Source organism: Brienomyrus brachyistius, chromosome 5 (assembly GCF_023856365.1).
Source record: "Brienomyrus brachyistius isolate T26 chromosome 5, BBRACH_0.4, whole genome shotgun sequence".
Taxonomy (NCBI): Eukaryota; Metazoa; Chordata; class Actinopteri; order Osteoglossiformes; family Mormyridae; genus Brienomyrus; species Brienomyrus brachyistius.
The window spans coordinates 32,701,371-32,718,647 of NC_064537.1; the positions used below are offsets into that span (position 1 = coordinate 32,701,371).

Here is a 17,277-nt window from a genome sequence, read left to right on the forward strand (position 1 = left end):
CAGTGCCGGAAATGTCTTACAATTATGAACGCAGCTTTTCCCATTAGCCTTATTAGCTAACTACTAGTGATGCAGTTTTGAAATTTCCCGTTTAGTGTTTATTGTCGACTAGGCCATTAAAAGCTTACAAGTGTTTCAGCGGAAAGATTCAGATTTGATTTTACAGATTTTATTCCTGAACTCGACAACAGAAGGATTAGCTACCGTCAACAACTGTAACTCAACGGCTGGTGTATAAATAGGTAAATACTGTATCTTTTTTGCCATTATAGGTGTTATGCGTTTGCTACCCGTTTTAATTTGGTTTATTTGCGTAATGTAAAACGACGAGTCTGATAAGAAGCTCCAGTGCAAATACTTGCCGTACTTGTACTGTTTTCAAGTCTGCGATTGGTTTAGCTTAAAGCAGAAGCTGTATCACGTCAGCCTGTTTTTCTCATTCCATATCACATTTCACCAAGACAGTCATTACAAGTGCAATGAAAGGATGGTTGGCCAACCATCTTATAATTTTCATTCTGCTTTATTTGTGACATTTTCTGTTCCATTTAAATGTAACGGTAATTGCGATGTTTTATTGCTGTTGGTGATATTGCTTTTTCATGACTTTAAGTGATTGAAGTGTCAGATGAAACATTGTATTTCGGGAGATGTCATATTGTGTGAATCTCACCTCCTCTTCCCAGCTCAGCACTTGTGAACTGATTTAGCTACATCTGTAAAACCCCGTTTTAGAGCTCAGCTATGGAGGGCTCCAAGTCCTCCAGCTCCACCATGCAGGTTAGCTTCGTGTGTCAGCGCTGCAGTCAGCCTCTCAAACTGGACACATCCTTCAACGTGCTGGATCGCGTCACCATCCAGGAGCTCATAGGTAGGACGGCTCTCTATACGGCGCTTCAATGCTAAACTTATTTAATCCTGTGCTTTTTCATTTAAATGATATTAACGAGACATTGTTATATTTCACAGTCATTACACTTTTAAAAAATCTGCAGTCCAAAAATGTGAAGTTTAACATTTATATAATTTATTTTTCATTTAGCATATTCTTATGTCCAAAGCACTGTATATTTCAGAGGGCAGGATTTGGATGATACTTTGGGAATTTAGCAGAACAGAGCCAACATTATTGCATTAACATGCATAACACGTATAACGATTATTTTTTCTCCATCTTTTTTGCCCTGTAGCCCCATTAGTGACAGTGACACAAAGCAAACAGGTGGAGAGCACTGAGGAAGAGAGCGCCACAGAGGTGTGTAGCGGTCAGTCGCCTCCACGTTTCATGCCACTGGTGTGTTTATGTGAAACGTTGTTTTGAGCCCATTTAGTCAAACCCAGTAGCTCTCCATCACAAACCTGTTTTTTTTTTTTGCCTGAATAAGCAAATTTGCAGCTTTGTAAGCAGAATCTTTTTGACATGTTTTGTTTTAAATGTCATATTTAAGCATGAATTGGTAGTCTGTGTCAAGAGGGGTCATTAGTGTTGTTTAAAACAGAGATTCTCAACCTGTGGCTGGGTCGTGGCAAGTTCTGAAGCAGAGTTGGAAATGTAATTTTAAAATCATGCATTTTAAAAACCAGCGAGCTCCTATGCTGATCCACGATCAGATTTTCCAGCTATAACCCTAGAATTCATCTATATAAACAGGTCTTGGCACTGCAAATGTTTAGCGCAAAACTAGTGAAAACTCAACCAATCCAAAAAGCCAAACCACAGATGCTTAATTTATAATTCACTGCCTCATCCAATCAGGTTTGTGTGATAGACATTGATTGGCGCAAACTGCAGAGTGCACTGCATGCCTGATCATAGCTTTAATTTAAACCTTTACTTTATATAGGGTAGCAACTGAGTTGGGAAGGTAAAAATTGGGTTGCGGTGCAAAAAACGTTGAGAACCACTGGTTTAAAATGTTTACGCAATTCTCTTAAGCTTTTGTTTTTCATTATTACACTTTTTTTAAAGGAAACATTTGTGGAAAGCAAACAAGATGGAGTGGCAAGGAAGTACATACCCCCAGCACGGTAATATGTGTTATCTCTACCTTCTCCAGAAGATACCCATGTTTAAACAGAACTGACTCATGGCAAGAGATGTGTAGGATGCTTTTAAGAGTCACATGTTTAGCATCAAGTCTTAATCCCTCTCAGTATAGAAAGTAGCTGATAAATGGTTTAATTTTACCCTAATGGTAAGATTATATCATTGCTGTTGTGCAATACTGGAGCATAAGTCTGTAAGCATTCAGCTGGCTCACTTAACAAAGCAGACTTGTCTACCAGTGCACAGACCACGGACCTTTATGCTCCACCCTGATGTTGTATCCTTTGCAGGATGATGTCCACAGAAAGTGCCAACAGCTTCACGCTGATTGGAGAGGCATCCGATGGAGGCACCATGGAAAACCTAAGCCGTAGGCTGAAGGTGAGAGGTTCTGTCTTGCATCCAGCCACAGAGATCAAACTCGGTCCTGGCGTAACTCTGCATCTGCTAGTTTCTGTTCCTGCTGAGCTTTTTGTTAATTAGGCTTGATTACTGCTGATTAAATTCTGATTAATCTAGGCATTTTTTTTCTCGTTGCATTAGCGAATAAATAAATATATATATTTTGTCTCAGAACAAATTATCATGATTATTTTATTGAGTTACTTGATAAGTTCAGTGCCCTTAATTAACAGAATTGTTGATTGAGAAGAAAGTATATTTATGAGTGACAAAGAAACTCAAGTTAAAGCCCATGCCTATAGTTTTACATTTACATATTCTGAAAAATCTCATCAAGTGGAGCAGCTTGAGAACCACTCAACATACATCTACGTTCAACCCTCTCCGACTTCTACAGGTGACAAGCGACCTCTTTGACATCATGTCAGGTCAAACTGATGTGGACCATCCCTTGTGTGAAGAGTGCACTGACACTCTGCTGGACCACTTGGACACACAGCTCAACATCACAGAGAATGAGTGCCAGAACTACAGGCGAGTCAACAAGGAACGCAAAGTGGCTCTTTGCCGCCACCTGCTGGACTCATAAATTGTCTGTGAAAATGTGACCCTTTAGAAGCATGTCATTTTGGTGGCATTGGTTACGTTTAGTACTGCACAATACTAGAAAATTGAAGTATCTCAGTATGTTTATTTTTTTGAGATATATATTGTGGTTTTTATAAAAGTCAAAAAATGAGCCAAATAGAACTTCGTATCTGCATTTACTTTTTCAATTTTAGCAGGCACTTTGTCCAAAGCAATGTACAAGCGAGGCAAATGGCACATTGCAAACATTCATCCTGTCAAGGAGTCAACTAGGCATAAGTGCAGCTAGGCTGAGCTTCCAATGAACTTCTCACAAACGCACTACACTGTCTGGGAGTGATTTTAACAGTATGGAGGAAGATGATTGTGATACAAAAACAGCAGCAAATGATCATTAGAATTGCAAAGCTTGGAAAGGTATATTTCCCTTGGCAGAGTAAAAACAGAATGTTATAATAGCAAAACTTGATGATCTCCATTTGGAAACATCCCCCCCTCAGCACTCCGGCGAATTTTGTTGCCAAGGATTTAAAATACCAGAATTGCGCTCCTTTATGTGTCAGTTTTACATGCGTAACATGCGGTGTTGATATTAACATTACACATTATGCAAGCCTAATTTAGCTACATATTTTATATTGTTAAAATAAATCATTACCTCCGGTTGAGGTTATATAGAATAAATGCATGTCTTCAGTGCAGGGGTTCTGTAAAGGGAGGAAAATAATTGGAAAATAATTGCATTGGTTCAGGTTGGGGGGCCAATACGATACGCTTTCATAGGTCTCTTCATTCGTTGTGGTTACTGCTCTTAACTCCCCCCTGCCTCCCCCAATCCACTATAGGAGCTGTCTTGAGCTTCTCTCCCAGTTGCGTGAGGAAGAGGAAGATACCCTGCTGGCAGAACTGCAGCAGCTGAAGGAGGAAGAGGAGTCATTGATCCAGCAACTGGAGGCCATTGAGGAGCAGAGGGGGGTGGTCGCCCACGAGCTGTCCCAGGGCCGCAGCCTCACGCAGCAGCTGGACAGCGAGGAGCTGCAGTGAGTGTCTGCGGCAGGAAGTGGCCTCGGACCTCATGTCCTTCTGCTTATAAAGGGGGTGGTCCACAGTGCTATCATGATGCTAAGTCAATGATGCTAAGTTATTTAGCATAAAGCAGGGCAGCTGAGGGCTTATGTCACACGCACAGTCCTGAGTGTAATGGAGAACCTTGAGTTGCAATGCTTCAAAAACACCAGGCAGCCAATGGAAACTAATTGGGTACGGGTCTGGGTCTAAGCAGAGATGCTTTCGGTTTATAAAGAGTTATGCACAGGCCTCGCGTGAAATGCGCGTCTACGTTGGATCATAGCAGAAGCTGAGCATCAGCTATGCGGGTGCTGAGTGATGGACTCCCTGTGCCCTGTCTGCCCCCACGCTCAGGTACCAGAAGGAGTACAGCGAGTTCAAACGGCAGCAGCTGGAGCTGGACGACGAGCTGAAGAGCGCCGACAACCAGATGCGCTATGCTCAGATCCAGCTTGACCGGCTGAAGAAGACCAACGTCTTCAACGCCACCTTCCACATCTGGTAGCCTGCCGACCTCCGTTCACCTCCAAATGGGTGTAGATTCAATACGCAACGATTAGTGAATAGTGCTGCTCCAGCGGGACCTGGAGGGTAATGGGTGGTTATTGGTTCCAGTCCCAAGAGGGCCTGGCCATTTTACACTCAAGCTCCTGTCCTAAAATCCTACATTACCATGCCCAGTCATGCAAATGAGGAAAAAACAAACCTGAAGCTGTGTAATCGCATACAAATGCTTGCTCAGCAACTGTAACGGCTAATGAACAAATACATGTGCTGCTCTAAATCGGCTCCAAAAATGGAACAGATTTATTTATGCATAATAATCAGATTAACAGCTGGCGACATTAAGAATTAACAATATTAATAATTCAGCAAAACTATGATTATATAGTTAGAAAATTAGAAATGAGATAAGGGAAGGAGGAAATGCATTGACATTAATGGGTAAGGTTCTGCAGAGGAGAAATTTAAATGAGACTCTGTTCATTGAGCACCGAGTGCCAGCTGTTGCTGATTGAATGGGCTGGGCTCTTCCTGCTGCCCTGGACTGCCTTTAAGAAGTCAAATGTAGCGATAATTTAGAGGGAAGTGGAGTGGTACAAACTAAGGGGGGTATAGGAAGGTACCACTAGGAGCCAGGGGTGGTTGTGGTGTGTTAATGTTATCTTATACATGCAAACCGCTCTGGGTGTGGTTATAGATCGCATGAATAGCACATACTGATCACATCATGCTTCTCTCCCCCCCTCAAATACCCCTGCCTGTTGTTAGGCATAGTGGTCAGTTTGGGACAATCAACAACTTCCGTCTGGGCCGGCTGCCCAGCGTGCCCGTGGAGTGGAACGAGATCAATGCGGCCTGGGGGCAGACGGTGCTGCTCCTGCATGCGCTGGCCAACAAGATGGGGCTGCGTTTCCAGAGGTGAGACATGCTGGTCCAGGGTGCCCCCCGCACTCGTGTGAGGCCGAGTGACAGTTTGCTGGTTAAGCGGCTGGGTTTTTGAGCAGAATCAGACATTTTTCTTCCAGTAAGGAGTACTGCTATTCTACTCGTGAATGATGTTGGGGAAGTTACTGAAAAAAAGCAATCCATAACAGATTGTAACCGGATTACTTTACAGATTACTTCCAGAAAATTTGATCATATTCTTAATTGCTCTCTCAAACTCCTATGAATCAACAAAAAATTAATCGAACCATCAGTTTCATATTTTTTTCCATGTATTCTTAACCAAAAATTTGGTGTAGTTGCTGAACATCCTTCTAATGTTATGATTTTTTTTTCAAAGAACGAGCTGAGAAATTCAACCAAAACACAGGTGTTGTGTAGTTCTGTGTCAGAATTGCCTGATACACTTTTTCCCAAGGAAAGGAACATAGTACCCGTTCATAAATTAATAAAAATAGTGAAAATTAAGAACATTGTTTTTTTTTTCGAGTTAGACAGTTTTATTCATTTATTAAAGTTAGCCCTACTCACAGAGTTTCAAAGCTGTACATGCCATATCAAAGGAGCTATGAATGTTGAAGGGTGGATTAAAACGCAAAGTCTGCAAAATGCACAAAATTATTTAAAATTTCAAAAAGCTGTAGTTTCAGAACTGTTAACGATACAGACCTAATATTTGTGACTTTTAATAAGTTTGGTCTAGGAGTGAATATTGAGGCCAATCTGACAGTGACCTGGAATCCTCTCGGTGATTTGATATGGAATGACCTGTATATATTTTTGAAATTTAAGGTAGAAAGTGTAATATGATTACAAAAATTTAAATTGTAGTCCATTACACTACTTTGTTACAGAGAGAGGGGATTAGATTACAGGAGGGCTGTGTGAAATGACAATACACTCTACCGTTTATTTTGTGGAGTCCTGAAATTCACTGCTTAGGGCGACATTTGTTCATTTGGATGACAGTTTACCACCACATGGAATGTGTCACTTGTATGGAAGTTTTTATCAGACTTTTTATTTGTAACCTAAAGACAATCCACAAATATGTACCGTGATTCACAAATATTTAACTATCCACATATGTTTTTTTTTTATTTGTGTTGTGTAAAATCATGTCCACAAAAATAGAGTGATTTGTACATGTGAGAGGTGTTTTGCACATTCGTGGATCCCGTTCTGTGTATTTGTGGATTATGGTACATTTGTGACGTCCCTCCTGTCGATTTTTGTGGATTTTTGTCCGGTTTGTAAAGCTACGGAGCCCCTAAGAGGTCTGGGTGGGAAAATATTTTTTTAAAGTTTTGTGTTCACTTGCAATAGATCCCACTACACGTGCCCACTTGCTGTTTGCTGCAACGTGATGGTATGGATAAATCTAAATAATACAGACATGTCTTGCAAAGTGTGCTTTAAGTATTAAACTACAGGGGACAATGTACACCATGTAACTTTCATATCGTGTTTTATATGTATTTATTAATAGCAAGACAGCTGGGCTATTGAACACACACATAAAAAGACTGAAATATATGACAACCATTGAAAGATATTCCAAGCGGAAACTGCATATAAAGGTAACATTACCACGGTGTTGGAGATAAGGTTCAAACTTGAACCGTCTTTCTGGAACATTTCAGTATAAATCTGCATATCCCCACATACATCATCAAGCGAGAATACCAGGGGGGTTTGCCGGAAAGTGGCTGCTAATCTGTAGAAAAAATCCATAAATACGAGGTGCAGCCATGATGTATATTGTTACCGGGATATGTGATTTTGGTCATATCGCACAATCCTAGATTACAGGGATTACAGTACAGTACAGTACAGTGCATTGTAGAGTGTCACCCCCAACACTGCTCTGTAATAAGCAGAATATTTATCACAAGCTGCTTCTGTGAAAATAAAGCTGTGCAAATGACAGGATTTTTTTCATTTAAATTTGTATTTGATTTCTGTATGGTAATACGATGCCAGTGCTACTGGCAGTAGTTTGGAAAGATGCGCTTGTCCTTCTCAAACAGCGGGTCTTCTGTGTACCTCATTGGGTGGATTTGATAGAAGTACCGCTCCACGACTGTGTTGACATACTGGTATCCCGAATAGTAAGTACCTGTCTGCCCTTCACAGGTACCGCTTGGTCCCGTATGGGAACCACTCCTATTTGGAGTCTCTGACAGACAAGTCCAAGGTTAGACGAGAATTTCTGTTTGCATGTGTTTTTGTTTAGATGACGTTTCTGTATCTTGTATGTATCTGGCTTTTATGTTTGTAGTAAAAGCTCTCCCTTTCCTTACCCCCCAGGAGTTGCCTCTTTACTGTTCTGGAGGCCTGCGCTTTTTCTGGGATAACAAGTTCGACCACGCCATGGTGGCCTTCCTGGACTGTGTGCAACAGTTCAAGGAAGAGGTGGAGAAAGGCGACACTGGGTTCTGTCTGCCGTACAGGTGGGTCATGGCCGGTGGGGGGGAGGGGGAGCTGGGAGTCATGGCTCAAAGCCACTTATTTCCTTCAGTATAATCTTCTCTGAATTACTGTAATTCGTATCAGAGGAAGTCCATTGTCATTTGACATTCAGAGGTGGCAAAAAATATTCATACCTTAATAAACATGCTTGAATGTATGAAAGAGAATAGCTAAGCTGGTTTATCGTATCATTTGAGTGGTGCTTGTCAGAGAGAGTGTTTGTAAAATCTGATTGAATATTGACTATATGGGCAAAAGCATTGGGATACCTGGCCTTTAAACCCCCAGGAACTTCTATGACATCTTATTATATATCTATTGGCATCAATATGGAGCTGGTCCTGTCCCTTTGCAGCTATAACAGCTGCCTCTCTTCTGGAAAGGCTTTCCAGAAGATTTTGGAGTATAACTGTGGGAATTTTTGCCCATTCATTCAGAAGAGCATTTTTGAGGTCAGGCACTGATGCTGGATGTGAAGGCCTGGCTCACAATCTCTGTTCTAGTTTATCCAAAGGTGTTTGATGGGGTTGAGGTCAGGGCTCTGCGGGCCAGTCAACCCACACTGTTATCCTTCCTCCACCAAATTCTATAGCTGGCATAAGGCAGTCAAGCAGGTACCGTTCTCCTGGCACTTGCCAAACCCTGACTTGTCCATCAGACTACCAGACAGAGAAGCGTGACTCGTCACTCCTCAGAACACGTTTCCGCTGTTCCAGAATCCACCACTCCATCCAATGCTTGGCATTGTGTTTGGTGTTGTGAGGCTTGCATGCAGCTGCTCGGCCATAGAAGCCCATTCCATGAAGCCCATTCCATGTCCCGCTTTGCTGCATTACGTGATCTCTGAGCTTCTGTTGTTTCTAAATGCTTCCACTATGCAACAATACTATTTACAGTTAACGCTGGAATATCTAGCAGGGAAGAGATTTCACAAATTAACTTATTGCAAAGGTGGCATCCTATGACAGTATCACGCTTGAATTCACCGAGCTCTTCAGAATGACACATTCTTTCACAAATGTTTGTAAACCTGACTGCATGGTTTTGTATAAAGTCAAGCACCTCTGTGGCAATGGATCCGAATGAAACACCTGAATTCAATGATTAAGAAGCGTGTCCCAATACTTTTGTCCCGATAGTGTATATTTGGAAGTCTTTGGCTTGGGTGGTCAGCTTAGTGATGAGAAGGTCGCTGGTTCGAATCCCGGGGGCCTGTATACTGATGCTGGCCTGGAGTCCTTATCCAAGGCTTTTAGCCCCACTTGCCCGAGGAGCACTGGACAGTGTCTGAACCTGCACTGTGCTCCCAAAACTTACTCTGACCTCTATATGTATCCTCGTGTCTCATGGAGAGCAACATGGGATGGGGGGGGGGGGGGGGGGGGAATAAAGTATCAGCATTCTATGGTAACTATTGTGATGGTCATAATCATTAGATTTTATTGCATTGAGTTTTCAGCAAATTTTTAAAGCTGTTATGCCAGTTAAGGAAAATAATTTTAGTCTAAATAGTCAGAGCAAGTATGTAGCCACTTAAGGTCAATTGTCTCACCTTTATTTAACCTTGTGACCTAGGATGGATGTAGAAAAGGGGAAGATCGAGGACACAGGCGGCAGTGGCGGCTCGTACTCCATTAAGACGCAGTTCAACTCTGAGGAGCAGTGGACCAAGGCATTGAAGTTCATGCTCACCAATCTCAAGTGGGGCTTAGCTTGGGTGTCTTCTCAGTTTTACAACAAGTGAGGACGGCCACAAGATGGAAGCCAGCCCCGGTCTGGGGCCACGCAAAAGGGTCCTGGCAAGAACAAGATGTACAGTGGAACTGAAGCAGCCTCAGCTTCTTTTGAAGCGAATCCCTTTGTATAGTAGTCATTCATTTGGACTGATCGTAAGTGCAGGTCCTCAAACTGTATATGATAATGTATTATGTGCAATCAAGCTTTCAAGGATCATCAGTCCTTGGGGTGGAAACAAATCCCTTTTGTCACAGTAACCACCCTTAGCATTTGCTTCAATGTCTAGGATAATGCTGAAAATGATTTACAGATGTGTGATTTGCTGACATCTACATTTCCCTCATATTTCTAAAGTGTTTATTTTGAGAGATGGCAGATGCGTACTGAGAGAGCAACTCTCCTCTCGTCGTTAGACATGTCTTGAAAGTTTTTAGGAATAGGAGTATAACCTTTCCTTCTTCTTATGGGGATCATTGCTTTTTCACACACAGCAAAGATGATCTGCGTATGCAGAAATTTGCCTTTCATTTAGCAAATACAACTGTAAATAAATGATGGAAGAACTGGGTTTTGATACATTTAAGAAAAGCTGTATCATTAAAAGATAAAAAAGGCAATTTCAGAATTATTGTGTAGGTTTTTTCCTTCACATATTTCCTTAATATATAGTTTGAGCAGGTTTTATATTTGAGACTAAGATTAACACTTAAAGCAACTCTTTAAGGGGTTAGCAGATTATATTTACGATCAGCACTTGCAGCTCTCCCCCTAGAGTGAATGGGCTCGGTGGGGGGGCTTGTCCTCCTCTCTGCTGCTATGGTTTACCTTCGCTGGAGGTGTAGGCCGTAACTGTACTGCTCTGCCATGGTAAATAAACGGGGCTGGCATTCTGTTTTAGAACAGGACTATGAAGTTCGCTCTGATTGGTGAGAGAGTGATGACCTTTATTGGTTGGATGAAAGAAGGACAGATGAGTAAAATCCAACATGTTCTCTGTCGTTTATATAGCAAGCCAAACAAAATGGTTAGTGGTCATCTGACCCCATAGAGCCGTGTTTGCCATCCTGGTCCTCGGGGACCCACAGACTATCCATTCTCACTGGCCTCTCCCAGGTAAACATGGACCGTTTGCAGCTTGAGACTTCGACATTTAAATGAACTGTTTGAGTATGATGACCAAGGCACTGCCGACCCTCAGTATTTAGTGATTAACAAGGTCTTTTTTTAATCCAGTCCCCTAAATGACCCAGTCTCATATGTCTGTCTGTTCTTGATTTTCCCCAAAACATGACACATAAACAGGAATGAGGCCATCACCACATTTGAAAGGCTGCGAGACTGGGTGTGTAAGAATGAAGAGCAGGGGTGACAGGCAGCCAATTTATGAGGAAATGGGGGAGACAGAGGGAGGGGTTTGCTGTGAATTACAACAATAAAGGCCTGAAGAGTTCTGCTAAAGATTATCTCCCTGAATTTATTACTCATTTAATCAGAATTTATAGAACAAATGGGGGAGGTGCACAGAAGTTTCTGGAAGGTGAGCGGACCATCTGCCTTATTCGGTGACAGGACTCCCAGTATCCATATAAAAATATCCTCATTCCTCTCCAGGTGGAGTGGTGACTCTGAGGCTAGGGATCTGTGATAGCGACTGGAAGGTTGCTGGTTCAAATCCTATGAATGCCCAGAGTGATTCTACTCCATTGGGCCCTTGAGTAATGCCCTTAACCTGCAATTGCTTTGTCCTGCGTATGACGTTAATGTACATCTAGCTCTATAAGGAGGTCCTCCAACTTACAGAGAAAAACGTAGGGGTTGGTGGCAGGATTGGCAGTCTACCCACTGGGAAAAAAAACTCATACTGGTCCATTCGGACTAGTGTGGTGCTGAGGTATCACCCGCCACCTGGCTGCACTCAGGTTCTCATCCTGGAGGTGGTTTGTCATGTGGTGGGTGTGGCAACACACTGTAATTAGTGCAGGCTCCTTACCTCTCTAGGCTGTTGTCAGGGATGCAAAACATCAGAAGTTGATTGAAGCATACAATATAATCGGAATAGTGCAATCAAAGTATAATCCCTTTTATTTTAAAGTTTGATACTGTTGTCAGTGTAACCTTGCATGAAGCGAGTTTGAACCTCGACCAAAGACTACAGCTGTGGAACTGACAGACCCAGCCACTCCTCAGCGAGATCCCTGTGGTCTCCTTGGAAACATACTCCCTCTGGCATTCATCAAATCAGATAAAAGAAGAATAGCAACACAGTGGAACATGCAGGAGAATCACCTCTCATGGACCCACCTGAACAGAGTTTATCTGCTCCACGAGAGATCACGAGATACCATTCCACCCCACTGCTCATGTCTGTGTGGGTCTGACATGCAGAACAAATCCTACTCAATGACTTCTGGCTCCATGTGGTTCTGTACTTGCACAGTCCGCCAAAATATTTTACAGGTGAAATGCACATGTAATACAAGAAGTCAAGAGTTAAGAAGTACACTCCCCTGGGCTAGTAACTCCATTATGTGATTGTATAACCCTCATTGGGTTATTTTGAGAGGCTCACTTTTAAATGTCCATCCTTGCTCTGGTTAATGTTATCACTCTGTACTTCAGCTGCCCACAGAAACCTGGCTCAGAACCACATATAATATAAAGCAATGTGAAGTTCAAGGCTAGGAACGCGTTGCTTAACGTCCACATAACTGCAGTGTAGCAGCGAGGCAGGCACCAGATGAAAAAAGTGAAAAATGCTTGTTTGGCAGAAGTTCGAAGGAGATTCTAGTTTCATGAGTGCTGCAAACCTGAACCGGAGAACAAAGGCTGTAATCAGGCCGATGTTTAAGAAACCCGACTTGGACTTAATAATAAAGGTCATCTCTGCCTTCCTCTTAAATATCTTGAATTTTTATGTAAAATAAAACAGTTTTATTCTGTCCTAGCCCCAAAATAACTACTATAATGAAATGTATAACTGAAATGCTGTTATCCGATAAAGAAAGGTGACAACAGTCATTTTCCATAACTCTGTGCTGCTTTGGCTTATTATTTTCTAAATGTGCTTCAGTAGTATGTCTGCCTGTCTTGATATGTTCTTAAACATTTTCTTCTTTTATGTAATTATTTTTCATTATGTTCATAGATTTCAATATGCTGCTTCATCACTACCATCAGGCAGATGCAGATTTCCACCTGGATTCTGTTCTGGGACCAGTGTTGTTCTCCCTACATATGCTGATGTTTGGGAAGGCTTTTCTGGCTGTGAGCAATTGCTTTTTTTTTTTTTCTTTACCTCATTTAATTATCAGTCAAATTGTATCACCCTGGATATGCTGAAACAATAGGATGATGTCTGCCTGTCAGAAAAAATCAGAAAAATCCATATTGGCTTTGTTTGTAGCAGATTAGACTGGAGGAACACAGTGTACTCAGTCTAGATGAAGAAGGTAAAGCTATGTCACACTTTGTATAACGCTGCAGTTAAAGGAGTTTATACTCTTGTTGCCATTATCCATGAAAACATGGGCCAAAGTATTCTGACAGTGTGTATGTATAGTATACATAAGTATATATTTATTGAGTTTCCAGCCAAAGTTGTTTGGTCTAGGCCATAAATTCAGCCCCACATGGTGGTAAAATGATATTTTCATTAAGCTCTTCGTAAATAATGAACTGCAGCAATACTAACATTAAAAACCAAGTTCAAGTTGGTCAAAAAATCAACAGGATTCGCTCAAACAGGTATATCAATTTATGTAAAAAGATGTAATTTCAAAGTATATGGCCAGTGGCATAAAAGTAAGTACAGAAGTGTTCCTTTGCATTTACCTCCAAGTGACTGAAGTTACTGAAGATATTAGGGGAAGTTGGTCACTAAAGTGTAAAAATCCAAGATCCCTCAAAGGACAATGACAGCAACCTGGAGGTAACAGGTCACTTTCCTTCTACTGTAGTATATAAGTTTCATGTGATTATTACCTCTACTGCATTGCTCATGTCTCACTGGAATTTTTACTGTAAGTCTCTTCCATCTGTTGCAGTGTTCTCCTTCATGCTTGGCTGTTAGTATCACTGCAGATAATAACGTGGGTGTGTCTGTTTGTGCTACTGATAGCAGGAAAAAATAAGGGCAAATATGGGTATTTCAATGCCTCCCACAAATCTCCTGAAGCTGTGGATGTGGAGCTCCAGCTCAGGCTGACGCCTAGGTGTCGAGCAGCCTGGCCATCACCCCCTGGCAGGTCTCCTGTGCCTCCTGGTGCCTGTTTCTCCTCCACTGTGTTATAAAAGCCTGCTGAGACCTCCAAAGCTCCCAGCTCACACCACACTGGCCCTTATCCGCCCAGCAGACCTCCAGGTAGGTGGAAGAGAACGAGGAGATACACTAGAGGTGAGTGGCTGTGGTGATACAGCAGAATGACTGGAGAATAGGATTCAGGGGAAGAGGGCTGCAGCAGCTGAGCGTAACTCTGGGATGCATGAGCGGACCGTGTCTCATTTAGAATGACGTCAGTCTGTTCGGAGCCTGTGCTTGTCACTATTGCAAAGGCAGGTCCCCAAGTGCTGAGACGATTGAGAGAAGGTGGAGAAGCCTGCAGTATCTCTGTGATTGTTGGACAGATGTATGGATCAGTCAATACCCTGTGTCTGTCAGGATCACGATGGTTCTGCTCTTCAGCATAGTCTGTGTTCAGTGCAGAGAGGGACAGAAGAAAACCAGAGGGGTTTCTCAATATGAGTACTTGACCATACTTGTGTTCTCATGTACCCGTTTTACACCGTCTTTCATTGCCGAAGACCAGTGCCAATTAAAAGGAAGGTAAAAATCCCCGGATGTTGTTCTTGCTCCACTCCAAATATCAAGAATTCATTGGTTGCGTCCTCACCAAATGACGGCAGCCCCATGATTCATTACATTCCAACCACAAAGTTAGCCAGACTGGTCTTGCCAAGAGCACAAGTAAGTTCTTTGTGTTCTTGGTATTGAGGAACATCCCAGTAGTAGAGACTCCTCAATCTTCACCTTCTGCACTCTGACAGGCCAACTGGGGAATTTGTGTAGTGAGGTGTCCACCCACTTCCAGCCCCCAGTGATGTTTTGGTGACATTTTCAGGATGTCTACACATTCAGCGACACCGGGGAGCGTTTGCATAAGCCCATAGATGCTTGTGTACATCTCCAACTCACCATTGAAGTCGGCCCAATTGTGAATTGTGACATTAAGCAGATCTGATCCTCACAGTTCACAGACTGTAACAAGTTTTAGTCCAGGAGTTGCCTGCAAACTGCTCTGGCAGCAGGTTCCTACAGCCCAGAAAATATACTGCCCACTACATGCGGTCATTCTCCTGGTCAATGCTGATGCAGCCCTTGTGCTGTGGGCCATCCGCAGGGGCAGCCATATATGTCGTGTTGGTTTGCTGTCATCCACACAGCACACTCATGGTGGCAATATCCACAGTTACAATATTAACTTAAAAATTTTAAAACGTCTCTAACATCAAGAGTGATATCATCTTTAAATCTCTCTGGCTTCTGTCTTTGTAATATAAGTAAGTGACATTACAGAGTGGAACACATCAAACCTTAAGTTTTTTAATTCAAGTTTAAGGTTTTTATTGTTGCATGTATTTGGGGAACACAGTGAAATTCTTGTGCCACATTTGAGGGAAGGGTCTTGGGGAGGGAGAACAAACATTAGTGCAGTACAGGAGGGCTACCTATCCCCGGTCTGCGGGACGCTGGGGGCTGAATGACGTAAACCATGGCCATCAAAAGGTTGGGAACCCCTACAATTCAGCACATGATGGCCAGCAAAAAGTTGGGAAAATAAATGACAAATCAAAACTCCTGCAGGAACAAAATGCACTGTGAAGTTCAAAGCAAGCCTGTGAAGTTATTAATTAAACCTTAATTATTCATAATTCTATCACAAAGTTTATAATTCGACCTTAAACATGTCATTTCATCAACTGTAAACCCTTGTTTTACTTTGAAGCTCATGGTCACACCTCTGGTGTTTAATAATTCTGACAGTGAAGGTTACAACTATGAACATGAAGTGAATGGAAGCTACCAAAACTGGTCAGGATGCCCGGCGCTGGCATCAGGACGGCTGCTGTGGCCCCCAGGCTGTTCAGGATGGGAGGGACAAGCATTACTCTGCTCAGCATCTCAGTTGGCAGTCAAGGCTCTGTAATGGGCTGCACACAGACACACTGTTCTATCAGGGTTGGCCCCTGTTGTCTCAGTCTTTCGTGTCCCTTCCCCGTTTGGCCAGCAGGCGTCACTGTCCCTCCTGTCCCTCCTGTCAGTCTTTGTGTTTCCCCCGTCCTCTGCCTTCCTGCCTCCTGTTTTTGTGCCCCCTGTGTCTGCTCCTTGTCCCTCTGTGTCTTCCTTCGCTCCTGGTCCTTCTGTTCCTCCTGTTAGTGTTTCCCTGGTGTCTCCCTTCTTGGTGCCCCTGTGTCTGTCTGTCTGGTTTGTCAGTGGTTGTCCTGCTTCTTATCCCAGTGTCTGTGTGTCCGTCCTGTTCCCGGTCCCTCGTTGATGTTTTGTTCTTGTTCCCCAGGTCCTGTCGGTTCCCAGTCTCATCCTCTCACTCCCCTTGGGCGCGTCCAGTGTAAGCACCTTTGAGGGGGGGGGGGGGTTTAATGTCATGCTCCGTTTGTCTTGCCCTCTCGTCAACCACGCCCCCTCGTTAACCCCATGTTCACCAGCTGTTCCTGTTGCCTGTCATCAGTCCGTTTTTAGTCCACGTTTCAGTTTGTTTCCCTAGTCCTGTCATTATTGTTACCGGTGTTTTTACGTGTGTTACCCTGCAATAAAGTCCGTTGTCCGTATCCATGTCTCCCTTTGCTTGCTTTCGGGTTGGGATCCCTAAAACTGTTCAAAACATGCTGTGGATGAAGGGGGAGCTAGAAAAATGCAGGAAGCATTATCCTCCAACTGCACACACAAGATCAAATGGTTGCTATATGATAAACAATCCTGCTCTCTTGCTGGTTGGTATTAAACGGATTAGGACATTAGGTTCCTAATCCAGAATGCTTCCAAACAACACCGAAGGGCAAAGTACCTTTCTCTGAAATGGCAAACTTTTACTATTCATTTATTAGTGCCACTTTAAAGTCTGCACGTTTATATTTTATATTTGTTTTCACCTTGTTTATAATTTTACTGCTATGTCTGTCATTTACACTGTTGTTACTTTGCATTTCAAACATTGTTGCCTTTGTGAAAAGCATCTTATGCGGATAAATCACCATTCTTAGCTGCCTGGCAGCATGCAAGTTCCCGAGTGTCACAGGTAAGTCCTGGAAGATAGAGGCCAAGGACTCAGCACTAAGCCACGCCCCCAAGAAGCCATGTGTACTATGCTTAAGTGCCCACAAGACAAAGGAGGGAACTGATCAATTTTATCAATTTTTATGTATCAAGTACAGCGTCCATTGTTTCAAATAAAAATCATTATATCCTGCTGTAGAAGGAAAGGTGATAGAACAAGAAACAT

General features: G+C 42.7%; 2 protein-coding genes across 3 annotated transcripts in view; both read left to right on the plus strand.

Moving 5' to 3' along the window:
* ubald1a (UBA-like domain containing 1a) overlaps positions 1 to 17,277 on the plus strand; it is a 400,799-nt gene that overhangs the window by 229,750 nt on the left and 153,772 nt on the right. The window lies entirely within an intron of this gene.
* On the plus strand, positions 7 to 10,388 carry becn1 (beclin 1, autophagy related). 2 transcript variants are annotated; one of them, XM_049015138.1, is made up of 12 exons: positions 7 to 242; positions 687 to 871; positions 1,191 to 1,255; positions 1,970 to 2,028; positions 2,338 to 2,428; positions 2,847 to 2,983; positions 3,883 to 4,077; positions 4,460 to 4,606; positions 5,378 to 5,527; positions 7,691 to 7,751; positions 7,865 to 8,007; positions 9,602 to 10,388. In XM_049015138.1, the coding sequence occupies exons 2-12, from the start codon at positions 745 to 747 to the stop codon at positions 9,768 to 9,770; spliced, it is 1,344 nt and encodes a 447-aa protein (XP_048871095.1). In that variant the 5' UTR covers positions 7 to 242; positions 687 to 744; the 3' UTR covers positions 9,771 to 10,388. The 2 variants fall into 2 exon arrangements, with proteins under 2 accessions (XP_048871095.1, XP_048871094.1); XM_049015137.1 differs by having other exon boundaries at positions 736 to 871.